This window comes from Mobula birostris, chromosome 19 (assembly GCF_030028105.1).
Source record: "Mobula birostris isolate sMobBir1 chromosome 19, sMobBir1.hap1, whole genome shotgun sequence".
Classification (NCBI taxonomy): Eukaryota; Metazoa; Chordata; class Chondrichthyes; order Myliobatiformes; family Myliobatidae; genus Mobula; species Mobula birostris.
In genome coordinates, this window is record NC_092388.1 from 23,362,110 (window position 1) to 23,388,445 (window position 26,336).

Sequence of the window (26,336 nt, forward strand, 5' to 3'; positions counted from 1 at the left end):
ACAAGGGGGGGGGACCCAGAGGATGGGCAAGAGGTATATTCAGAGGGACAGAGGGAGAAAAAGGAGAGTGAGAGAAAGAATGTGTGCATAAAAATGAGTAACAGATGGGAAACGAGGGGGAGGTGGGGCCTTAGCGGAAGTTAGAGAAGTCGATGTTCATGCCATCAGGTTGGAGGCTACCCAGACGGAATATAAGGTGTTGTTCCTCCAACCTGAGTGTGGCTTCATCTTTACAGTAGAGGAGGCCGTGGATGGACATGTCAGAATGGGAATGGGATGTGGAATTAAAATGTGTGGCCACTGGGAGATCCTGCTTTCTCTGGCGGACAGAGCGTAGATGTTCAGCAAAGCGGTCTCCCAGTCTGCGTCGGGTCTCGCCAATATATAAAAGGCCACATCGGGAGCACCGGACGCAGTATATCACCCCAGTCGACTCACAGGTGAAGTGTTGCCTCACCTGGAAGGACTGTTTGGGGCCCTGAATGATGGTAAGGGAGGAAGTGTAAGGGCATGTGTAGCACTTGTTCTGCTTACACGGATAAGTGCCAGGAGGGAGATCAGTGGGGAGGGATGGGGGGGACGAATGGACAAGGGAGTTGTGTAGGGAGCGATCCCTGTGGAATGCAGAGAGAGGGGGGGAGGGAAAGATGTGCTTAGTGGTGGGATCCCGTTGGAGGTGGCGGAAGTTACGGAGAATAATATGTTGGACCCGGAGGCTGGTGGGGTGGTAGGTGAGGACCAGGGGAACCCTATTCCTAGTGGGGTGGCGAGAGGATGGAGTGAGAGCAGATGTACGTGAAATGGGGGAGATGCGTTTAAGAGCAGAGTTGATAGTGGAGGAAGGGAAGCCCCTTTCTTTAAAAAAGGAAGACATCTCCCTCGTCCTAGAATGAAAAGCCTCATCCTGAGAGCAGATGAGGCGGAGACGGAAGAATTGCGAGAAGGGGATGGCGTTTTTGCAAGAGACAGGGTGAGAAGAGGAATAGTCCAGATAGCTGTGAGAGTCAGTAGGCTTATAGTAGACATCAGTGGATAAGCTGTCTCCAGAGACAGAGACAGAAAGATCTAGAAAGGGGAGGGAGGTGTCGGAAATGGACCAGGTAAACTTGAGGGCAGGGTGAAAGTTGGAGGCAAAGTTAATAAAGTCAACGAGTTCTGCATGCGTGCAGGAAGCAGCGCCAATGCAGTCATCGATGTAGCAAAGGAAAAGTGGGGGACAGATACCAGAATAGGCACGGAACATAGATTGTTCCACAAAGCCAACAAAAAGGCAGGCATAGCTAGGACCCATACGGGTGCCCATAGCTACACCTTTAGTTTGGAGGAAGTGGGAGGAGCCAAAGGACAAATTATTAAGAGTAAGAACTAATTCCGCTAGACGGAGCAGAGTGGTGGTAGGGGGGAACTGATTAGGTCTGGAATCCAAAAAGAAGCGTAGAACTTTAAGACCTTCCTGATGGGGGATGGAATTATATAAGGACTGGACATCCATGGTGAAAATAATCCAATTAATATTGCTCTTTGAAAGTTTAAAAATGCTTTTGAATTCTAGCTGCTAAAAAATATAAGGAATAAATGTAGTTGTAGCCCGTACTGCACCTTGAGCTTGTCTATTTTTTAAATCAAAGTGAGAAGATCTTAACTTAATTAAACTGATTGCCCAGAATGCCTGTGTCTGGTTGGGCTGTAATATAGGAAGGTGCATCAGATTTACTCACTGAGCCAAGGGCCAGGTTCCTTTCTGGGTTTAACTCAGCTACGAGCCTCCTTCTATTTAGCTATCGAGTTATTTTGAGAAATATTGTTGAATGGAGGGGCCTGCTTATCAGTGAAAGGGCAGAGGATTCTGCCTTACAGTGAGGAATTTAGGGATGTCTCCATCAGCAGGTAGACATGATCTTGTGTTCTTCATGTCATGCTGCATATTTGACTGCCATCGGATTGGTGTAAGCACTCCTGCAATATATGATTGTTAAGTCAGATGTTCTGGTCTGTCACTGTCTTCTCTGCCTCATCCCCTTATTCATTAACCTTTGACATCAGTGAAATCTGTTTATCTGCACCTTGATAAGAAATGTGGCAGACTGGCCCTCCACAACCACATTCACTTTCCACTCAACCAGTTCCAAGTAACAGCTGATACGTGAGCTACAGACTCTGGGATGAGGAAATGCATCGTTTTTCTGCGACCACGGGGAAATACTTGTTGCTAGAAGCAGTGGGATTGCAGCTAGTTTTCCTCCAGTCTTAGTTGGAGTCATGGAAAGAGGCTTTTCGGCCCAGCAGTTAGTTTAGAATAAGCAAATTCCTGAATTAAACCAGTATGCTTTTACACTCAAACTACCAAACATGGGTCTGTCTTGTATTTAATTGGAGAACATGGTGCTTTTCCAGTCATTGAGTGTTAAGTGGTGTCAGCTGGAGGTACACAGGAGCTTTGGGTTTACCTGTGAAACCAAAATGAGTTAATAGTAAACAGTTTTACCTATCATCTCCTGTCTTCTACTCCTTCCCCAACCTCTTCCTTATTCTGACTTCTGCCCCCTTCTTTTCTAGTGCTGATGAAGCACCTTGGCCCAAAACATCGACTGTAACAGATGCTGCCTGACCCTCTGAGTTCCTCCAGCACTTTGTGTGTGTTGCTAATGGGAAGCCAGTCAGTTCAGGTGCTGACCTGCTCTTGTGCAGTAAAAAGAATATTTTGCACTTCACTTCCTTTTAGAGTTTTCCAAATCCTCTCATAGGGCTTTGAGTTGTAGCAGTGCTGAACTAAAGAAAATACAGCAGCCATTTTGCGCAGATTCAATTTTCCCCAAAATGAGCAATTAAACAATGACCAGATTACCTGATTTAGTAATGTTGATGGAGGCATAATTATTGACCATGATGCCAGGGAGAACTTCTTGCCTTTCTCAGAGATGTTCACCTAAGAAAACAGATGGAGGCTTTGTTTTAGCATGTAGCATGTACTGAAAGCTCATGCCTCCTTGGTGCTGCAGTAGAGTATCTGCATAGAATTTTGTACTCCAGTCCCTGGGCTGGGACTTAACCAACAGCCTTCCAAGTCAAATATTTGGGTGCTGCCAATTGTACTGATGCTAACACTGTATTTTTTTTTTTGTTCAGCATTCTATGTAAATATAGCAGAATACTCTGTAACTTGTATGCAGTTTCAACTTCCAGAAAGAGGTCAAACTAATATATCCACGAAGTGCTCCCCACTGATAGCTGAATGTGTCCTACTAAAAAAGGCTGGCATTAAATTCCCTGCAGATTTTGTTTTCAATGGTTGCTTTTAGAGTTGAACTAGATATGGAGGTGAAACCGAATTTGTAGGTCATTAGTGGCGCTACATTATTGTGAATGTAATCTTGTTGCAGCTGCTGTGCTATTATGGAAATTGTGAGATCCCTCACTGGAATTCTTCTCTGTAAGTTGCCTGAAGGTTGATTGAAGGTACAATTATAGGTGAAAAGTATATCTGGAATTTGGAAGAATGAATCTGATTGTAGCTTCAGGGTATTGCAGTTTTGAAAACTGCAAGAAATAATGGTGCATAAAGCTTAGCATATGAAGGATGATGATTAAGGTAGCAAACCCAGCAGGGTATACCAGACACAAGAGACTACCAGAGGAGCAGAGCAAGAAAAGCAAGTTAAGGGTGTGTTCTGAAAGACTTTGAAAAAATTGTAGCATCTTCATCACCCTGGGTGTCCTTAGCCCAATGACTGCTCAGAATGGGGAAACATTCATGATGACATTCAGCCCATTCATTGGGAGTGGAAGACATACCCGCTACCTTGACAGCCACCTCAGTGTTTAAAAGTTCAAAGTAAGATTTATTATCAGAGTACATACATCTCACCGCATTCAACCCTGAGATTCTTTTTCCTGTGGGCATCCTAAGCAAATCTATAGAATAGTAACTGCAAACTGGATCAATGAAAGAGCAAAAACTTGAAAGACAACAAACCGTTCAAATCCAAACATAAATAAATAGCAATAAATAACAAGAGCATGAAATAACAAGATAAAGAGTCCTTAAAGGGAGATCATTGGTTGTGGGAACATCTCTATAGACCCTTTTGTTCAAGAGCCTGATTGTTGATGGGTAGTAACCTCCTGCTGTACCTGTGGCAGAGTCTGCAGGTCCCAAGATGATCTCCTTAGACACCTTAGATCATGTAGAAAAAGAATGGATGCAAATTATCCACGGTCAGTCAAGGAAGATACCAGATACCAGATGCTGGGATCTGGTGCAAAAAGACAATGTAACGGAGGAACTCAGCAGGTCAGGCAGCATCTGTGGAGGCAAAGGGATACAAGGTCATGACTGGAAATGTTGATAATCCCTTTACCTCCACAAAGTTTCTCCAGTAGACAGTATTTTTGCTCTACCCCAAGGGACTGCCTATGATAATATACCAACAAAAGATAAGTTCTTAATATTCCTGCTTTAGCGCTGCAATAGCCACAGACGGATTCTAAACAGAACTGTTCAAACTGAAACAAACTTTGATGTTTGACTTTTATTTGATTAAATTTATAGCCTGGCTTGGAACAAAACACTCTGACTGCCCTGTGCTAGGAAGAAGCTACTCATTTGAAGTTATGTAACTGCATTTATGATTTTAGATCGTGATTCTGAGCATTCTCAAATGTCAGAAGGTTTTTATCTTGTAAGGCTGGAGGAATGCTGTAGTTGTGTTAAGGAAACAATTTTCCGTTTTAAGTGCCTGACGTCGACTGATTTCGAGATTTGAGTGCAGTAGGAACCTGTCATTGAGCTGGAATCCTAGAATGTGTATACCATTCAACTCATCACTTCCACGTTGGCCAATGCAAGAGCTCTTTATGCCTATCCCACTTACCAGCTCTCAGTCTATTGCCTGGTAAGTTATGAATTTATCCAAGCGCTCCGGTTTGGAGAGAAGATAGTGGCCATTCTTTTTCTTTCATATGCTGTGGGTCTTGCTGCAGCATTTTATTTCTAATCACCTGTTGCTCTATTAAGCCGTTTTTTTTGCTGTAAATTCTGGAAATTTTATTAATCAAGTAATCTCATCTCCCTCCTCTGTTGATCTAGCAGCCATGTTATCTGTTCAGACCATTTACTGAGGTGTTGAGTTCCATAATCTGGTTGTGTTCTGACTGAAGGTGATTCATTCTTTTCATTTTTGTTAACCATCTTATACTAAGGACTTCTGGTTTCACTGTTTCCATTTGTGGAAATACTGTTGAAGGAATTTGATTGCTGAATATGGCATAAATTCTTCCCCTTGTGTAATCTTCTGAAATTTAGTTCTACTGACATCAGGGACTTTACAAAAGCTTATTTCACTCTGGGAATCTTTGCCTATCCTTATCAAACCCTTAGATAATGTAGACCTCAGTTCTACAACGACAAGTTTCTTTGTTCCTGTCCAGCAAAACCATTATTTACCATAGCAACAAACGTCTGCTGGAAGAACTCTGCGGGGTGAGAGGCATCTGTGGGAGGAAAGGATTTGTTGATGTTTGGGTGCTGTCCTATTGCTGAGTTCCAAACTGAAACATTAACAATTCCTTTCCTCCCACAGATACTGCTTGACCACTAAGTTCTCGCATCAGGTTGTTTGTTGCTCCATATTCTAGCATCTGCAGTCTCTTGTGTCTCTGGCAGCCTTCATTGGGTCCTTTGGATATAGTGCTCAAAACATTTCACTTCTCTGAACAGAGGTTGGGCTTGCAGTTCGGACATTAAAATGGCCTGATAGCAAATTAAAGTTTGGTCTTGGACTTCCATTCTTTCAGAGTTTTCCAACAATCAGGCACTGCACCTTCTGTATGTAGTGAACACATCAGCCTTGGCTATTGTATTGGACACCTGGGCAACAGCTTTCTGTCTGAAAGCACATAGGGCATCATTGCTTTTTAAATTTTTATTTATTTAGAGTTACACCACACTGTCCAGCAATCCCTGAAAACCCTGAATTAACCCTAACGTTATCATGAGACAAATAACCTACCTGGTATATCTTTGGATTGTGGGAGAAAACCAGAGTGACTGAGAAAACCTGTGGGTTCCATGGGGAGGACGTACAGTTTTCTTGCAGAGGATGCTGGGATTGAACTCTGAACTCCAGTGACCCTGAGCTGTAATAGCTTTGTGCTACCCACTACACTACCATGGCCCTTCAATCTAATCTTCTCAAGGTTGATATCTCCGACTCAATCCAAAGTGAAACATGCTATCATTTGCTCACTCAAATTCCAGTCTATTTACGTCTAGCAGAAGGATTATGATTAGCTGAATTGAAAGTTGAAATTTATTTTCTTTTCAGGTACCAGAAGCTGTGGAAGAGTTACGTTAAATTGAGGCATCTGCTAGCAAATAGTCCAAAGGTCAAGCAAGCAGATAAGCAGAAACTGGCTCAGCGAGAGGTGAGATGTGCTTTCTCTCAGTTTCTCTTAACACTGGTTAACCTCACCTGGTGTATGGCTTCAAATTCCATAGTGTGCAAGTGGGTGCTACAGTTTTATTGAATCTATTTCATGATGAAGATTCTACTTTATAATAAAAGGGTAACGTTGAATAATACAGAACCTGCTGGCAATAAGATTAGATTGCAGTGGTTACTGGTTCCCTTATACATCCCATAGATGTAAATTCTTTGTCTTGAGGGTGGTGGCCTTTTCCCTGTACAGCATTCATCCCACAAGGGTGTGACAATTTTCAAAGATTCAAAGTACATTTGTTATCAGGGTATGTATGCAATATACAACCCTGAGATTCATCTTCCCCACAGGCAGCCATGAAACAAAGAAAACCATGAAACCATTCAAAGAAAAGTATCAAACCCTCTGCCCCATTCGCAAAAATAAAACAAATTGCACAAACGGCAACAAAAAAACAAGCGAAAAACACAGAACCTTAAGATCAATCCCTCCTACGTATCCTTCGAGTTTCTATCATACATGATAGAAAGCTTCAGCTTTCCTAAGCTCTGTCGACTCAGATGAGTAAAGACATACTTTTTCCTACGTTTCACTATTGCAGTGATTTTTAACAATGTAAAGGCCTTGTAAGTTACTGCAAAGAGTAAAGTATAACGTAATGATCTTTGACTGAGGGTGATGTTTGCACTATTGTAAAGCAAAAGAAAGAACATAAAGGCAGAAGCCGTCACTAGCTGGAGCGTAAGTACTTCCTTTGCCTTTGTGTCATTGCATGTGGTCTAGATCCAAACAAAGCTGGAAGCTAAGCCGTGGGTTCTCGGAAAAGGTTTTTCAGCAGAATGACCAGAATGGATGGAGTTTTCTGTCACGTTCAAAGGAGACAATGCTGAAGGCACTGGAGTAATTGTCAGCTGCAGAATAGCATGGTGTTCAAAGATGATCATTTGGGAGCTTGGCAGTTAGATACAGCAAGCAATCAGCAAGGAAAATAATATGTTGGCTTCACTTGCAAAAATATTTGAGTACAAGACCAGAACTGTCTTTCTCTGAATGTCTAGTGACCTGGTGAAACTGCATGGATATACCGCGTACGGTGCTCCCGATGTGAGTCGGCTGGGGTGATATACTGCGTCCGGTGCTCCCGATGTGGCCTTCTATATATTGCTGAGACCCGACGCAGACTGGGAGATCATTTCGCTGAACACCTACGCTGTATCCGCCAGAGAAAACAGGATCTCCCAGTGACCACACATTTTAATTCCACGTCCCATTCCCATTCTGATATGTCTATCCATGGCCTCCTCTACTGTAAAGATGAAGCCACACTCAGGTTGGAGGAACAACACCTTATGTTCCATCTGGGTAGCCTCCAACCTGATGGCATGAACATTGACTTCTCAAACTTCCGCTAATGCCCCACCTCCCCCTCGTACCCCATCCGTTATTTATTTATATACACACATTCTTTTTCTCTCTCTCCTTTTTCTCCCTCTGTCCCTCTGACTATACCCCTTGCCCGTCCTCTGGGTTTTTCCCCCCTCCCCCTTTTTCTCCCTAGGCCTCCTATCCCATGATCCTCTCATATCCCTTTTGCCAATCAACTGTCCAGTTCTTGGCTCCATCCGTCCCCCTCCTGTCTTCTATCATTTTGGATCTCCCCCTCCCCCTCCCACTTTCAAATCTCTTACTAGCTCTTCCTTCAGTTAGTCCTGACGAAGGGTCTCGGCCCGAAATGTTGACTGTACCTCTTCCTAGAGATGCTGCCTGGCCTGCTGCGTTCATCAGTGACTTTTATGTGTGCTCCATGGGGAATATTGTCTATAGTTTGATTCCCCTACCTGAGAATGGGTATATTGTCAGTAGAGGGCTGCAATAAAAGTTCACCAAATGGATTTCTGGACTGGTAGGCTTGGCACGTGAGAAAAAAAATGAAGCAGATTTCATCTGTGTTCTAAAGTTTTGAAAAATGATTTAAAGTTCAAAGTAAATTTCTTATCGCAGATATGTCACCACATGCAACCATGAGGTTCATTTTCTTGCAGGCAATTACAGTAAATTCAAAGAAACACAATAGAATCAATGAAAGGCTGCACCCAACAAGACGGACAAACAACCAATGTGCAAATACAAAAAGAAAATAAACAAAACAGCATAAATAAATAAGCAATAGATGCATTGAAACATGTGAATAAAATCTTACTGGACTTGACACTAGGTGAGAGTTTGATTTTTTTTTCCCGCGGCTGAGGTATCTAGAACTGTGGATTATACTGTCAAAATTAGGGCTGTTGTTGAACGTAGGAACATAAGAAATAGGAGCAGGAATAGGCCATCTGGCCCATTGAGCCTGCTCTACCATTCAATAAGGTCATGGCTGATCTGCATGGATTCATGTCCATCTACCTGCCTTTTCCCCATACCCTTTAATTCTCCTACTATGCAAAACTCTATCCAACATTGTCTTAAATATACTTATTGAGGTAGCCTCCACTGCTTCATTGAACAGAGAATTCCACAGATCACTCACCCTCTGGGAAAAGCAGTTCCTCCTCATCTTCATCCTAAATCTTCTCCCCCAAGTCTTGAGACTATGTCCCCTAGTTCTAGTCTCACCTATCAGTGGAAACAAATTTCCTGCCTCCATCTTATCGATCCCTTCCATAATTTTATATGTTTCTATAAGATCTCCTCTTATTCCTCTGAATTCCAGTGAGTTCAGCCCGAGGTGACTCAATCTCTCCTCGTAGTCACACCCCCTCATCTCTGGAATCAACCTGGTGAATCTCCTCTGCACCACCTCCAAAGCCAGTATATCCTTCCTCAAGTAAGGAGACCAGAACTGCACGCAGTACTCGCAGTACCGTGTTTAATTGCAGCATAACCTCCTTGCTCTTAAATTCAATCCCTCTAGCAGTGAAGGCCACCATCCCGTTTGCCTTCTTGATAGCCTGCTGCACCTGCACACCAACCTTTTGTGATTCATGCACAAACACTCCCAAATCCCTCTGCACAGCAGCATGCTGCAATCTTTTATAATTTAAATAATAATCTGCTCTTCCATTTTTCTTACCAAAGTGGATGACCTTGCATTTACCAACATTGTACTCCATCTGCCTGACCCTTGCCCACTCACTTAGCCTATCTATATCTCTATGCAGACTCTCTGTATCTTCTGAACCATTCGCTTTTAAAGACTGATTTAGTATCATCAGCAACTTCGGTACAGTACACTCGGTCCCCTCTTCGAGATCGTTAATGTTTATCATGAACAGTTGTGGGCCCAGCACTGATCCCTACAGCACACCGCTCATCACTGATTGCCAACCAGAGTAACACCCATGTATCCCAGCTCTCTTCTTTCCAATCTTCTTCCTCTATCCATGCATCGCCCCCAACTCTATGCATCCTTATTTTATGGATAAGTCTTTTATGCAGCACCTTATCGAACACCTTCTGGAAATCCAAGTAAATAACGTCCGTCTGTTCCCCTCTATCCACTGCACTTGTTACATCCTCAAAAAACGACAAAAAGTTTGTTGAACGGGACTTGGCTGAATCCATGGTGCGCCTGCCTGATGGATCCATTTCTTTCCAGATGCCTCGCTATTTCTTCTTTAATGACAAGTTCAGGCATTTTCCCAACAGATGTTAAACTAACTATCTATAGTTACCTGTCTTTTGCCTGCATCCTTTTTTGAACAGTGGTGTGACATTCGCCATCTTCCAATCTGCTGGGACCTGCCCAGAATCCAGAGAATTTTGGTAAATTATCACCAAAACCTCTACTATAACTTCTACCATTTCTTGAAGTACCTTGGGACGCATTCCATCAGGATTGGGAGACTTATCTATCGTCCGGCCCACAAGTTTGCTCAACACTATCGCTTTAGTGATAGCTATTGTATCGAGGTCCTCACCTTTCATCACAAGGGCATCTCTCTTTGGCATGTTGGACATGTCTTCCACCGTGAAAACCGACACAAAAATAGTAATTCAAAGCCTTTGCCATTTCATTATTATCCAATATCAATTCTCCCTTCTCGTCCTCCAAGGGACATACGTTCACTTTAGCCACCCTTTTCCGCTTTCTATAATGATAAAAACTTTTACTATCTGTTTTCATGTTTTGTGCTAGTTTATTTTCATAATCTATCTTCCCTTTCTTTATTGCTTGCTTAGTGGTTCTTTGTTGCTTTTTAAATTTTTCCCAATCTTCCAGTTTCCCATTACTCTTGGCGACTTAGTACACGTGAGCTTTTAATTTGATGCCTTCTTTTATTTCCTTAGTTATCCAAGGCTGGCTCTCCCCACCCTTATTGGCCTTGCTTTTAACTGTAATATACTTTTGTTGAGCACCATGAAAAATCTCTTTGTAAGTGTTCCATTGTTCCTCAACCGTACACCACCGTAGAGCTTGTGCTCCCAGTCTACACAAGCCAAGACCTCTAATGTGGTCTCCATTATTTAGATAAAGTACACTGGTTTTCGATCGAACTATTGCACCCTCCATTTGTATGAGAAACAATCAGTCAGTCTTTTCAAGAGGATCCCTAACTAAAAGATTACTGCTTTTACCTTTCTCATTGTACAGGACCAGATCTAAGGTTACATATTGATACCGAGGAGGCAGTAAAATTTTGGAGATATCACTTGAAGAGGGCTGTGGAGGCTTGGACACTATTTTCAATGCTATTTTGAATGGTGGAACAACCATGAGGGGGCAATGGCCTGTTTTTGCTTTTTCTTATACTTTTGCATGGGAGATGGGACATGTGAGTGCTGAGGAAGAAAAAAGTGGTCAGAAGTGGCCTCACTAGTAATGGAGGCTGTATTAACAGCTGACATACTAACCCTTTAAGAAGTACAGTTGCCTGATTTATACAATTCTGCTTGAATATATTTATCCTTGGAAGGCAATGAAAAATATATTTTGTTTGTCACAGAAGCCGTAAACCTTGTTAGAAAAGAAACTGTATGCAGGCTGCTCACAGAGGACTAAAATAGATTTGTCGCTTGTTTTATGTTTGAACAAATAATTAAATGTGTAGTAGAGGAAAGCAAGACAATTGCATCTAATTGTACTTTCTAAAATATTGTGCACAGCCCGAGCAGAATATTGTGCACTGCCAGACACTGGGGAGTTCAAAACAAAAGGGAAAAGTCAAATAATTTTTTAATCAAGCTTATTTCACGTCATTTTGGATATATCAGTCCTGTAATTTCTTTAGACTTCATCTATGCTGAAAGAGCCATAATATTTGCTGAGAACCTTAATATAACCTTTCCGGAAATAAATTGTTTTTGGAGTCCAAGCTAATGCTTCTGCCAAAATGCAATTTTGCGATGCTTGACATCATCTGTTTTCCATTAGTTTACTGAAGTGATCACTTTAGCATTTTAGTGCATTAACCAGATAAATGAACTTTTACCAAGATACTTTGAATCTCCAAGCAAATTGTAGGGGACAAGATTAGATCATATTGAATTGATGAGAATAGAGAATGAAAAGGCTGCGTGCATCTTAATCATCTGTTGTATTAACTTGCGAGCTTGGTTATTTTTAGAGTCCTGGCTTTAGAGCACCTGAATGGGGCAGTGTTTAAGACATGCATCTTTATCACTATCAACCCTTGCTCATTGTACAAGCTCAAATGTTCTGCAGGCTAGTTAGCAACTGAAGGGCACATTTGTTGCACAAGCTATGGAGTTTAAATTCATACCAGGTGGCATTGTAATTAGTACTGCATGCAGTCAAAGTCAAAGTAAGTTTATTATCGAAGTACGTGTACGTCACCATATCCTTCCTTGAGATTCACATTCTTGCAGGCCTTATAGGAAATTAAAGAAATTTTAAAAAATTATGAAAATCCATACGTAAAGACAAGGAAGCAACCAATGTGCAGAAAAAGACAAATTGTGAAAATCAGAATAAATAAATAATACTAAGAATGTGAGTTATGGCATGCTTGAATGTGAGTGTGTAGGTTGTGGAATCAGTTCAGTGTTGAGGTGAATGAAGTAATCCACGCTGGTTCTGAAGGGTAATAACTGTTCCTGAGCCTGGTGGTGTGGGTCCTGAGGCTCCTGTGCCTCCTTCCCGATGGCAGTAGTGAGAAGAGGGCATGGCCTGGATGGTGGGGGTCCTTGATGATGGATGCTAGTATCTTGTGGCAGTGCTCCTTGTAAAGGTGCTCAATGACTTTCTCTACTGTGGACACAAAAATTATTAAAACTTAATGAAAAAGTTTCTGTGGAACGTAAGAAGTGCTAAGCTTTGTTTGTTCATTGAAAATATGTAGCCTGCAGATGCATTTGCTTAGCATTATTAATTTAGGTTCGATTTCATGTCTATTCTAAAATATATACTATTGTCCAAATAATGTTTGGTTCAATATGAAATAGCAGTAACATACTTGCTTTCTGAAAAAAGCAGACTTCATTTATATTCAAACAACAGGAATTCTGCAGATGCTGGAAATTCAAGCAACACACATCAAAGTTGCTGGTGAACGCAGCAGGCCAGGCAGCATCTGTAGGAAGAGGTGCAGTCGACGTTTCAGGCCGAGACCCTTCGTCAGGACTGACAAAGGGTCTCGGCCTGAAACGTCGACTGCACCTCTTCCTACAGATGCTGCCTGGTCTGCTGCGTTCACCAGCAACTTTGATGTGTGTTGCTTTATTTATATTGCTCTGTTAACATCGCAATTCTCAGTAGTTTACTTTGACTCCTAGCAACTTATGGAACTTTAATGACAAGCTGACCAGGTTTGCCAGCTAGTTATAAGACCATAAGATATAGGAGCAGAAGTAAGCCATTTGGCCCATTGAGTCTTCTGCGCCATTCAATCATGGGCTGATCCAATTCTTCCAGTCATCCCTACTCCTCTGCTTCTCCTCATACCCTTTGATGTCCTGGATAATCAAGAACCTATCTATCTCTGTCTTAAATGCACCCAATGACTTGGCCTCCACAGCCGCTCGTGGCGACAAATTTCACAGATTTACCACCCTCTGACTAATTTTTTCACATCTCTGTTCCAAATGGACGTCCTTCAATCCTGAAGTCGTGCCCTCTTGTCCTAGACTCCCCTACCATTGGAAATAACTTTGCCATATCTGCTCAGGCCTTTTGTATTATGGTATCAGCGAAGGAAGATGATGTAGTAAGTTGGAGAAATTTAAGATTGAAATCCCCAAGTGCAGTTACCTGAAAGATGAATCAGATTAAAAGATGGGGCTGAAAAATACGCCAGAAACAGACTCTTGCAGAGTTCCTGGGAGATTGTAGTGATGTGGTTTACAGAGAAAGAGACCCAATGCGATGAAAGAATTTGAAATAAGAAAATTTTAAAGTTTCAGTGTAGTCAGACAAAGAGCTTTTGTAGTTTGCTGAGCATATTGGCTGTAGCTGAATGGAGTTAGTGTGAATGCCTCCTGTAAATACAATAGAACATTATAACATTACAGGCCCTTGATGTTGTGCTGACCTTTTAACCTACTCTAAGATCAACCTAACCCTTCCCTCCCACATAGTCCTACATTTTCCTATGATCTATGTGGCTATATAAGAGTTTCTTAAATGCCCCTAATGTACCTGCCTCTACCACCCACCCCTGGCAGGGCGTTCCACGCACACTCCTTTTTGTGCAAAATGCAGTTTAGGATTCTGAGAGAGGTGTTACTTTGAACAGTGCGTTCCCCCCCCCCCCCCACACACTCACCACCAAGATCTCTACATGCCAAAAATCCTCTTCCTTGTATTAATTTCAGGAAGCCTTGCAGAAAATCCGACAGAAGAACACCATGAGGCGTGAGGTGACAGTAGAACTGAGCAGTCAAGGTTTCTGGAAGACTGGTTTGCGATCTGATGTCTGCCAGGTAAGCAGTGCCTCGACTGAAGTGAATGGCTTACTTGGCATTGTAGGCACTGAATTTCTCTGCGTGATGCTTTTGAGCATCTTTAAATGATTAAGGTTTCCAGAAGAAAGCTGCAGAATTATCAGACCATGAAACCAGCTTTGTCCCTCCATTTGTTCAAGGCTGATTTATCGTGTCTCTCTTTCTTCATGTACCTTTGTTTTCTTAGACATAAGAAATCAATGAATCTCTCTTAAAAAAATTTAACTACCTTTTAAGCAATTGGGTTTTTAATTTCACTTGCCTTTTATGTGGAAAATCCTTGTACTCTGAAGGTTTTGCCTCCTAGTTGTGTATTCCAGTTTCTGTGCAGCCGCTTGTGTTGAATCCTTGTTGAATTTTTAAATACTCTGATAAAATTCTTACTTACTCTTCTAAACTCGGTGTGTTTATAAGAGTGACTGAAAATTGTCTTCCTTATTTTCATTCTTTCAATCCTGATATTCTTTAAATGCTTCTGAATTTGTGCATTTCCATCTCCTAATCCATGCTGCAGTTTGATGCCAATATTGATGGGATTCTCTGCAATTAAAGCACCACTACAATCTTCTGGGGTCAGCACCAACACGCTTTTCTTTTTTTGACTGCCTTTTTGCACCTGCTTCTGGTAATTAATGTGCATGTTCACCTCCAACCTTTCTCTATTACAGCTGTTTGTTTGTCAAAATTAGAAAAGATGTATTCTGATATCTGTCTTATCTTTCTATAATCTCTATCGATATATCTATCTTTCTTACTCTCACTCTGTTTCCCTTTTTCCCTCCCCCTTTCTGTCCCCCTTTTCTCCTACCCTTTCTCCCCTGTATCTCCCCCTTTCTCTCTCCCCTTCCTCTACCCTCATTCCTCTCCCCTTTTCTCCCTTCCTCTCCCTCTTCTCTTCCCCAGACCCTCTTCCCCTCCACATTCGCCTCTCCCGTTCCTCTCCCCGCACTTCTTCTCTCCCCTCACCCTCTCCCCAGAACTTGCTCTACCCCACTCCACATCCTTGCCACTCTTCTTTTCCCCTTCTCCCCCACTTTTCCTCCTCCCTTCCCCTTCCCTTTTCCCTCCCTCCTTTTAACTTTCTTTCTCTCTCTCACCCTCACCCTCACCTTCACTCTCCTCCCTCCTCTCCTGTCCCCAGCATATTCCATCTGCTGCACCTTACCTTACTTCCATGATCTGTATCGTTAATTTTAACGTTTGCTAACTATGCCTTTGGACAGCATTATCTGTAGCTCTGTTCTTTAATTTCTGTGATTGAATTATACGTGAAACGTTAACCGCGCTATTCTTTGAGAGTTGCCACTTTTGCCACTCACCAACCACTGAAGGTTTTCAACCAGATATCTGCCCTGTTTGCTTATGAATACAAAATGTCAAAAAAAAAGAGAGAACAATGCCTGCCTCATGCTCTTTCAGTTTTTGCAAATGTTCTTGTTTTCCTTTTAATCTTATTAAGTTACCTCAATGTTTCTAATAGTCAATATTCATAGATGCTCCATGTATTACTGACGTGCACTATAAAAGGCCTAACTGTGTTTGTAAGGCATGGCCCATGTTTCACCAAGACATTTGTGATCAGATCGGAATTCACAGCTTTACTTTTTCTTATGATGTACGCCACTAACTTGTACAGAATCGACTGCGGCATCCTCAATCATGTTTCTTGGATTCGGGATATTCTGAAGAATGATAATGTACTCTCCTTCAAAGCTCACCCACCACTAGAGGATTATAGAGATTTGCAATGTATGATTTGAATATCTTGAAATATTTAAGTGATGAAATTACAGTTCACATAAATAAAATTAGTTTAATTAAAGCAAGATCACTTGCTGATGAGTAATAATGGTTTCATACACCATTAAAAACTCATTTAGACGTTGTATGATTAACCAGGACTTGTAAATTCACGTCAATGCTATTGGTTTTCCTTGATTGCATTGGAGATAGCTGTCACCAGTACTGCGTGTGCAGGAGCATTGAATCATTGGCAGCAACTTTGAGATTACTGCATTTAACTATATTTGCATAGGATATCATTTGTTTCTGTCAGTTTTACAGGATCATCATGGCAAACACTGATAGTATTGTCATTATCCCCACGCTGAAATCTGGATTAAAGTTAATGCTAGGTGTCTTATTGAAATTTTCAGATTTTTCCACTTACTAGAAAACATAGAAACATAGAAAACCTACAGCACAATACAGGTCCTTTGGCCCACAAAGCTGTGCCAAACATGTCCTTACCTGAGAAATTATTTTGTTTGAGGACTGTGTTGCTTTGCATCGAGTGCTATGCAATCAGGATGTCTTTCCAACCGAATTACTTTGATATTATATAAGCTTAAGTCCTTTACTGAGCAGAATTATGTCTCTGCATGGGAGCATTTGAAAATTATAAGGATATGTCTGCACAATTTCTTAAATTAGGGTGCCATGAAATGTAGTGATTAGCGTGACTCTATTACAGCTCGGAGTATTCCAGAGTTCAGAGTTCAATTCAGGCACCGTCTATAAGGAGTATGTACGTTCTCCCTGTGAACCGCGTGGGCTTTCTCTGGATACCCCGGTTTCCTCCCACAGTCCAAAGAACTACCAGTTAGCTTGTAAATTGTCCTGTGATTAGGCCAGTGCTAAATAGGTGGGTTTCTGGGCAGTGCGACTTGTGCCTGAAGGGCCTGTTCCTCACTGTATCTCCAAGTAAATAACATTAATGAGTAACTGATAACAATCACTCAGAACTGTCTGAATTATGATGCAAATCAAATGGCTGCTTATATTTTAATTAAGTGAGTCGGACATTAATCAATATAATTTTATTTAAGCAATAGCCAGGAGGAAGCTGAGAATTTTTTTGAGGAGGTTCAGTCAAGGACTTCCCTTTCTGACAGTACAGGTGGATTTTCTGGTAATTTCTGTGACTTAACTCTCTTTTAAGCTCATTTTTGTCACTGGAGCCCAGACGTGCAGATATAATGATCGTAGGGGCTGTGGCTAAATTGGTACTTGGCAACACAGGGACTAATTATGTTTGCTGCGCTATTGTTCTCAACTTGGCTGAGAGCACCTTAACAGCACAGCTTAGAAGCTGACCACTGAATCTTCAAGGATTCAGTTGTTTGATGCACGGGTTTGTGAAAATGAAAGGCTTGCAATCATATAGAGCCCAGAACAGTTCATTGACAGCAAATGTTTTCTGAGTGTAGAAATTGTTTTGTAGGAAACAGAAGAGATTTTTGTGCCAGTTTTCCTCCCATTGTCCCCCGCCCTCTTAATATTGACTCCAACAAGGTACAGTGGTAGAAATGACAAAATCTGAACCCAGGCTGTCTGGTGTCAACTGGGCAACAGCTGATAAAAAATGGAGTCAAGGCAGTTGGGCACGGTAGGAGCAGTTGACCACTTGCTGGAGGAGCTTAAGGAGGACGTCATTTTATAATGTAACATTAGAGCTGCACTCAGCTGGGAGCCAGTGTATGCCGATAAGCACGACACAAATGCATGAAGGGGATCAGTGTGTCGGGATACAGAGTGTCAGGTGAGCTTAAGCTTGTTGAATATTGAGCTTGGAAATCATCCTGTGCTGGAGTATAATGACATTTCAGAGTCCCATCTACCGGAAAGTGAACTAAAGATGAGCAAAGAAAACTGCACCCTGGTACAGCACAGGAGCAGGGCTTTCCATCTGCGATGTTGTGTTGAACTAATAAAGATAATGATGCTTAATTATATTAGTATCTTCTGTGTGCACATGATCCGTATCCCTCTATTCTCTGCATATTTATGTGCCTATCCTAGATCCACTTAAGTGCCTATTTATCTATTGTGTCTTCCTCCCCAACAACTCCTGGCAGTGCATTTAAAGCACTCACCACTCTGTGTAAAAAAAAATAATAAATTTGCCCTGCACTTCTCATTGATCACATTTCTTCCCCATGCTGATGTTTGGCCTGAACAACAACTGAACCTCTTGACCATGTCTGCATGCTTTTATGCATTGAGCGGCTGCCACCTGATTAGATATTTGCATTAATGAGCAGGTGTACAGGTGTACCTAAGCAAATGGCCTCTGAATAAGCAGCCCGATGAACAGATGGAAGGGTCAACGGACTTTACAAACCAATAGAATAGATTGGCGAGATTGCCTCCTCCTGAGGTCGAGATATTTATGATTATTGGCATGTGGATTGTGTGTGTGTGTTTCATATAATGATACTCAGACAAACATGTTTTAGTTGATTTTTTATTTATTTAGAGATGCAGCGTGGAATAGGCCCTTCTGGTCCAACAAGCCACACCACCCAGCAACCACCGATTAACGCTAGCCTAGTCGCTGGACAACTTAACTGCTGGAAGTGAACTCCGAGCTCCAGAGGGCCCCGAGCTTTAATAGCGTCGTGCTAACTGCTGCACTACTGTGGCGCCATTCCTCCTAACTAGCGGAACATCTTAACAGCATTGTGCATACAAAGGAGATCTTCTGACAACAATAGGTTAAAACAAATAGAATGGAGCAGCCTTGAAAACAAGCTGGTTCCTAGTGTTTAACTTGGTCTGTTTCGCACATGAGCACAAATTAATGGAAGCACCTCAAGTGGGCCAGCATGGTTAAAGGAGAAACCGTCATTGCTATCGAAGCACTTACCATGTTATCTTGTTTCTTCCAGCATGCCATGATGTTGCCAGTATTGACACACCATATCCGATACCATCAGTGTCTTATGCACTTGGATAAGCTGATTGGTTACACCTTTAAAGAACGCTGTTTACTACAGGTAAGTATACTTTATCCCATCTTTTCCCCACTGTAGAAATTTACTAGCAGACCTATGTCTTCTGGGGTTCATATTTTTGAGTGGGGCACAGAATTAAAGTCAGAAAACAGTCAACTGCTTCCCTGTTTGGTTTGGTGAGATTGCGGTGTGGGTGTAAAATGGGTGCACTGTGCAAAATTCTCTTGTCCAACATTCTAACTGTTGTCCCTTGTCACCCAAAAAAGCATGGCGATGGTCTTACATTGGAGAGCACATGACAAATGCGCTGTTTTGTCTGTTTTAGTGTAAGCTAGCATTTTTAAAGCTTGAGCCTGTAGTAAGAGCCAAGACAGGTTATAAACTATTTGAAGGTTTCCCAATTACTGGAGAAAGCATTCCATTTTATCTCAACAGAGAATCAATTAGCATTGGAAGGGTTGTGGGGATTTCAATGTGCTGCCCTACTTGACCCCCTGTTTTCTCTGTGGAATATGTTGAGCGCATTCAGTCGATTTGTTGTAATATTGTGAAGATGTGTTCATACTTTACTCTTTCTCTCACTTCAGTGGTGTCTTTAATGTTGAAAAGGCTTGTGACCCACCATTTTTATCATGTACTGAAAGGTGTGACCTTTCCGTTAGGAGCTAGTCCCTTTGCCATAAACGATTTGTATTCTGCATTGGAATTTGGCGGGTCAGTTGAACTATCTCTTCATGTGCTGGCGCCTTTTTGTCAGTTATTTCCAGTTACTTCTGCTTCAGCAGTACTGTTGAGACTGAAGATTCAAATAAAAGGAAATTCTGTTCTCTCTTCCCATTTCCCTGGTCTTTAAATCTTAATATTCCATGAATACAGAATGAAAGAAATGTCGGTTATAGTTACTGCTATCCTGCTTTTAATAGGGAATGGTGGCGGAAGAATTACATTGCAAGCGCTGTTTCCTCTAAACTGCCCGAGCACACAGCTGCACAGTAACTGAAATGCTCCCGCGCACATAATCTTTGTTGCCACGCAGCTAGAATTGTCTTTTATACAATGTTTAAATTAAATTAAAGTACCGGGCAGTATTCAGGGCATGTAAAACTTTCCTGTTCAGAGCAATGGTTGGTCCATGCAGCTGTAAAAGAAATTAGAAGAAACATTGGCTACAGGCCTGGTGCACTAATGCACCAAAGACACAAGCTCAAATCCCACTGCTGCACTGGGAGAATAGGAATTTAGTTGGTTATTTCAAAAATAACTGAAATGAAAAGCTGGTATACAACAGGAATTCTGCAGATGCTGGAAATTCAAGCAACACACATCAAAGTTGCTGGTGAATGCAGCAGGCCAGGCAGCATCTCTAGGAAGAGGTGCAGTCGACTTTTCAGGCCGAGACCCTTCGTCAGGCAAAGGGTCTCGGCCTGAAACGTCGACTGCACCTCTTCCTAGAGATGCTGCCTGGCCTGCTGCGTTCACCAGCAACTTTGATGTGTGTTGCTTGAAAAGCTGGTATAATTTGTTAAGCCTGTATTTTCCAAGAATAAGGTTCTGCAGATGCGGAAAATCTGAAACAAAAGCAAAGTATGTTAAAAGAGTTCATGACCTGAAATAGTAACTGCTTCTCCCACCTTATCCACCAACAATTAATTTTTTCTTCATAAAAATCAGTCTAAATCAAGGCCCCTTTGGGGATGTGTGCTGTACCTCACCTGATTGACATAAAACATGGAGCAGTGCGGTTAACTCAACCATACACAGTGCGGTTAACTTAACCATACACAAGAAGAGTCAACTTTCTCGCCAGCTGAACTGAGCTGTTTAACAAAGGCAGTGCCTTGCTACCATTTGGGATAAGGCACGGTAGTCAATATCCTACTCGGGATTTTGGCTTCCACACGTTAGCTAAAAGGTCTAAATCTTTGGCAGGTTTATATTGTGCGGATACTTCAGCCCCCCCATTGAGGAAACATGAGGGCAACATTATTTCACATAAGGTGTTGAACTAAGCCCGCTTTTGTCCTTTCACCTTGATGCTAAAGATCCTGTGGCTCTGCTCTGAATAAGTGCATGAAGATGCTATTTCTTCATCGTCCATATACTTGTTCAGAAGAGTTCCACAGAATCTGAATGTTTTGCAGTCTAAAATTGTTCTCATTACAGAAGAAATGATAAATTAATTAGTTCATTACACCTCTGATGGTATTAGTCGAATATAAATTTGTATATTTTTAATGATTGCGCATTACATTGCATATATCTTTACACTTGAAGACCAGAGCCATTTTGAATGTGTTTATTCATCGAATGTTTAAATTGAAGTCAAATTCTTGAATGATGGAATTTGAAATCATGTACTCTGCATTATTATCCCAGACCTCTGAATTAGTTGTCCAATAAATACCATTAAACTGTTATGACCAATTTGCCATCAGGTAGTAGCTGACAGATAAAGAACTTGAGTGAATCAGAGAGAGAACTAGTAGTCGTTAAGGCATTGACATTTTATGGAAAATCAGTCGTTAAAGTTAGCTCGCTGAAAGCATCTGCATCTTTGATATATTCTTAGCTTGCCATGACCCATCCAAGCCACCATCTGAATTTTGGAATGAATCCGGACCATGCGAGAAACTCTTTGTCAAACTGTGGTATCCGGCAGCCCAAATACGGAGACAGGAAGGTTCACCACATGTACATGAGGAAGAAAGGTGAGTAGGAACCTCCTCACAATGGTGGTTGAGTTTGCGATTTGGAGGAAAGTTTGCAAGCTTTTTTAATTTCCAGTCATCATCGTGGTTGGTTGGAATGTCCAGGAGGAGAGCTGCTCCTGAATATCCAATGCCTTCAATGTGATGAGTGCATTTGGAACTCTTTGAAACCCCTTCTGGTGGGCAAAGTTCCAGATAGGGGTTGCAAACCTACACATATAAGTAAGATTATGAATTGTGGCTTTCTGGGTAAAGTGGCTCAAAACATAGAATCAGTGATAGAAATTCTGGACTCTTTGGAAATAAAAACAAAGCTCCTCCTCATCAGTTGTGGTATCACTTGCTGCGGCAAACCACACACACTGATGATAGGCTTTGGGAGCTTGTGTGGAAATTGGGCTAGAGAGCGCTATATAGTGTAGCACAGTGGACCTCATCTGTTGTATTAATATTCTCCTTCCCTAGATTAGGTGTTTCAAAGCCACTTTGTACTCCATTATCTTGTGTATATATAGAGGAAAATCTATGTCCATGGCCTACCTTTTTCTCTGCATTCTACACCCTTCACCTGATTTTTCCAGCCCTACAACTCTTTGAGGACTCCATACTCCTTCAAGTGTGCCCCCTGTCATGTCCTCAAATATAATCACTCCATCATTAGCACTGTTTTTCAGCTGTCAAGTTCTGGAACTTTCGACCTATCTAGTCTTCCATTTCTCCTTAAATCTTATCTCTCTGAGAAAGATATTGGTCATTTGCTTGAACAGATTCTTTTCTGGTTTGGAATCAAATTTTGTTCAGCAACACCACTGCAAAACACCTTGATTAAATGAATGATGTAAGTCCAAGTTGTTAATATGATTTTTCATTGGGTTGCCTTTATGTGTGGGCCTCCACCACATTCGCTGTTGCTATGTTCCTTTTTAACAGGCATAAACACCTTAATAAATATCATGTCACGCCTTGGCCAAGATGATCCGGCTCCGTCAAGGTATGTGTTTGATTTTTATTGTTTTTTTTCTTCAGCCAAGGCACACGCAGCAGAAGACGAGCACCTCACCCCCTTCTCACCACACACCCAGCGTTATATGTACATGTGTAACCTGAAGTTGGCATGAATGAGCACGCAGTGTGCTCTTCAAATCTGATAGATTTGAATTCTTAAGCATATCCCTGGCTGCTGCCATTGTTTAATTGTCAAAGGTAAAAGAAAGTCCGACTGTTAAAGAGTGAGTAAATAGTAAATCTTCAGTCTTTGTCAGCCAGAGCTCAGTTTGTAGTTGTCACCCCTTATAAGTCAGATAAAGACACTTCGAAAGAGCACAGTCAAGAAATATTTTTCTTAGATACGAAGAAGGGAAGGTCTCTTAATTGTCCTGGCTAATGTTTCCTCCATCCACCCTCCTAAAAAATAGTTGATAGTTTAGTCATTAGGGCTTTTTACATTAGAACATGGGTTCAACTCCAAATTGACTTAATTGATTATGAAAACCTTTGTGGTGCTGCAGTGCTACCTACATGTAATTCCTGAAGTTATTTTGTGGTTGTTCAGCGAGCATTTTGTAGTAATTGAAAATACTACAAATTTGGTTGATGTGCCCTTTAATGTTGCATTGAGGAATTTTGTGTGCCGTTTAAGAAAAGTGTTTTGCGGAAGATACAAAATACTTCAAGGCCTACTGTAAAATATTAGACCAGCTGCTTAACCGGTAAATAGAAATGACTAACAATGAAACCTAGTATTTCAGAATGTTAACACAAGAGCTTGCAGGTGTTAGAATCTGGATAGACATAGACACAGAAATCTACAGCGCATTACAGGCCTTTCGGCCCACAATGTTGTGCTGACCATGTAACCTACTCTAGAAACTGCCCAGAATTTATATTAAAAAAAAAAGAAATCCGGCTGTTAAATGGTAGCTCCGGGAGGCAAAGGGATAGTCAGCTGTCAGGTTGAGAGCCTGTGTCAGGACGGAGAGTGTAGAGGGAAGGTAGTCAGTATAAAAAGGTGAGAGGGAGATATGGATACAGGAGGGATGATGGGCAGATGGAACAAGATTTGGAGGAGTTAGAAAGGGTAGACCAGGGAGGGAGAAGAAACCCAAGTGGCTTTTCGTATGGATGATGGGCAGATAGAACAAAGTGGGGGAAAGTGACTGATCTAGGTAGTGTGGAGCAGGGTGGGAACGGAGAAAGAGAACAGAGATAGAAGCAAGTAAACTAGTAGGAATGGAAAAGGAGTATGGGATGTGGGGTACTTTAATTTTGAAAATTTGATGTCTGTACCATTGAGCTGCAGTCTACCAAATGGAATTGCTGTAAACCTACTGTCTATACCACTATAAAGCCACTGATTCCCACAGCTGTCTTGCCTACAGCTCCTCCCAACCTGCCTCTGTAAAGGCGCATTCCTTTCTCTTAGTTTCCCTGCCTCTACTGCATCAGTTTTCCAGATGACATGTTTCATTCCGGGAATTCTGAAATGTCTGTTTTCAGCATACTCGGCTTTCCCTTCATCATAATTGATTCAAAGTTTCAAAGGTACAATTTAATGTTAGATATACAACATACATCCTGAAATGCATTTTCCACGCAACCATCCACAAAAACAGAGTGCCCCAAAGAGTGAATGACACAGTTAAATGTTAAAACCCCAAAGTCACCCTCCCCCCAGCTCCCTCCTGCCGCGCGTAAACGGCAGCGAGCAACGAACCCCCTCCCTCCACCGGCAAAAAAGAAGCAAGTGTTGGCACCGCCACCGAATACTCAAGCGTGGGCAAAGCCACAGGACTTACAGTTACCCTAAAGACTTCGCATTTTACCCGGTATTCGACATACAGCAGGCTTTCTCTCTCCCTAACAAGGGAGAAGGAGGTGCCTCCATTTTCCCTGCAAGTGGGGAGACATAACAAACATCTCGCAGGTTTACAATGTTAGAAGTCCGTTATGTCGCTTTTTTCGAGCTCTGTGCCTGAAGATCGCAAAGATCCCGGGTCTCCAGGCACACAGCAGATATCCCGACTCCCCCAACGACACAAAGGTCTTCTGTTGTGACATTGACCCTCGAGCTGCCCGTCTCCAGAGCCCCAAGATCCTAGGCTTCTGAATCCGAGCCGGACTTTTAGGCCGAGCCTTTGTCGTGCCTAACAACGGCCAGTTTTGGAACCCTGAGAGCGGATCCTGTTCCCGCAAAGAACGGTAGTCAGGATGTAACTCCAGGTCAGGGTCTTCAAAAGAACCCTGAAAGGGAAAAATAAAGATATTAAAGATGGAAATAGAGCTGTTTCCAAAGATGCAAGCAAAGGAGTTGCCATTAGGTGCCATTAACCGTCCTAAGTTCCGCCTTCCTAGCATTTCCTCCATTTCTCACACACCTACGATCACATCCCCTTTCCTGACACACAACAGGGATGGAGTTCTCTTTTTCCTCATTTTTCACTCTCCTGGCCTCCACATCCTTTGCCATTTCCACCTGCTGTATCAGCATTACTCCACCAGTCACATGTTCCTCTCTCCACACCTTTCTGCTTTTGACAGAGCTCATTTTCTTATTGATTGCTTGGTCCTTCCATTTGTTCCCTGGCACTTTTCCCTTAACCACAGCAGCTGCAACACTTGTTCCTACAGAATCATCTGTAGACTAAACCAGTCCAGAGATTCATGTGCACCACCTCCAAAGTGATCTCAGTGTGCCCCCTTCAACATTGGCGAGACCAGTGACCATTTTATGTGCTCGGCCTGCAGCAGCCATTTTGAGCTTCCAATTGCATTTCATTTCAGCTCGTCTTCCCATTCCCACAAAGAACTGTAAATCATCAGCTTCACCACTACCGTGATTAGAGCACACACAAACTAGAACAACAACTCCTTATAATCCACTTGGATAGTCTGCAACTCAATTGTGTGAACATTGTATTCTCCAGTTTTAGGTAAGCCTTACCTCTATGTTTTCCACTCCTAGAGGTCTACCAGGTTTCTCATCCTGAGTTTGCCTTGATCTTCCTCAGACACCATTCCCACCCCACCCCCAGCCCAGATTACCTAGATACATACTCAAATAGTTCCATCTTCCACCACAGTTCTATCCACCTGGATTTCTGCTCCCTTGTCCTACCCTCCATATCCCCTTAGCCATCTAGTTCCATATGGCCAATGTCCCTCCCTTAAGTGGTTGCACTGATTATCTTCTAGCCTCCACCTCTCCCTCTCCCACCTGGCTCTATCTGATATTATCCCGCTCCTCACTTGGCCCCACCTGACACTTACCAGCTCCACCTCACTTCTGTACACTGGCTTTCTTCCCTCCTTATGATTGGTCTCGAACAAAATCTTCAACCATACTTTTGCCTGCACAGATGCTACACGCCCACTGGCTTCCTCCAGCAGTTTTTTTTAAATCTCTGTATGTTTTTATTGTGGTTTAATTTAGGCAGACATTTCGACTCTTCAGACACACTTTGCCAATCTAAGCTCTTTGGTTTCTGCACAGCCCCTATGTAGATGGACAGGACTGTACCCATGAAATATATCAGATGTCTTTCTGTGCAACCTGAGC

At 42.1% G+C, this 26,336-nt stretch overlaps 1 protein-coding gene across 2 annotated transcripts in view; it reads left to right on the plus strand.

The window, feature by feature from the left end:
- Positions 1 to 26,336, plus strand: part of drosha (drosha ribonuclease III) — a 164,247-nt gene that overhangs the window by 55,137 nt on the left and 82,774 nt on the right. For both annotated transcript variants that reach the window (XM_072283348.1, XM_072283349.1), the window contains exons 15-19: positions 6,324 to 6,423; positions 14,209 to 14,316; positions 19,008 to 19,115; positions 21,643 to 21,781; positions 22,712 to 22,772. In XM_072283348.1, the coding sequence (XP_072139449.1) occupies positions 6,324 to 6,423; positions 14,209 to 14,316; positions 19,008 to 19,115; positions 21,643 to 21,781; positions 22,712 to 22,772 (516 nt within the window). The remainder of the gene's footprint in view (positions 1 to 6,323; positions 6,424 to 14,208; positions 14,317 to 19,007; positions 19,116 to 21,642; positions 21,782 to 22,711; positions 22,773 to 26,336) is intronic.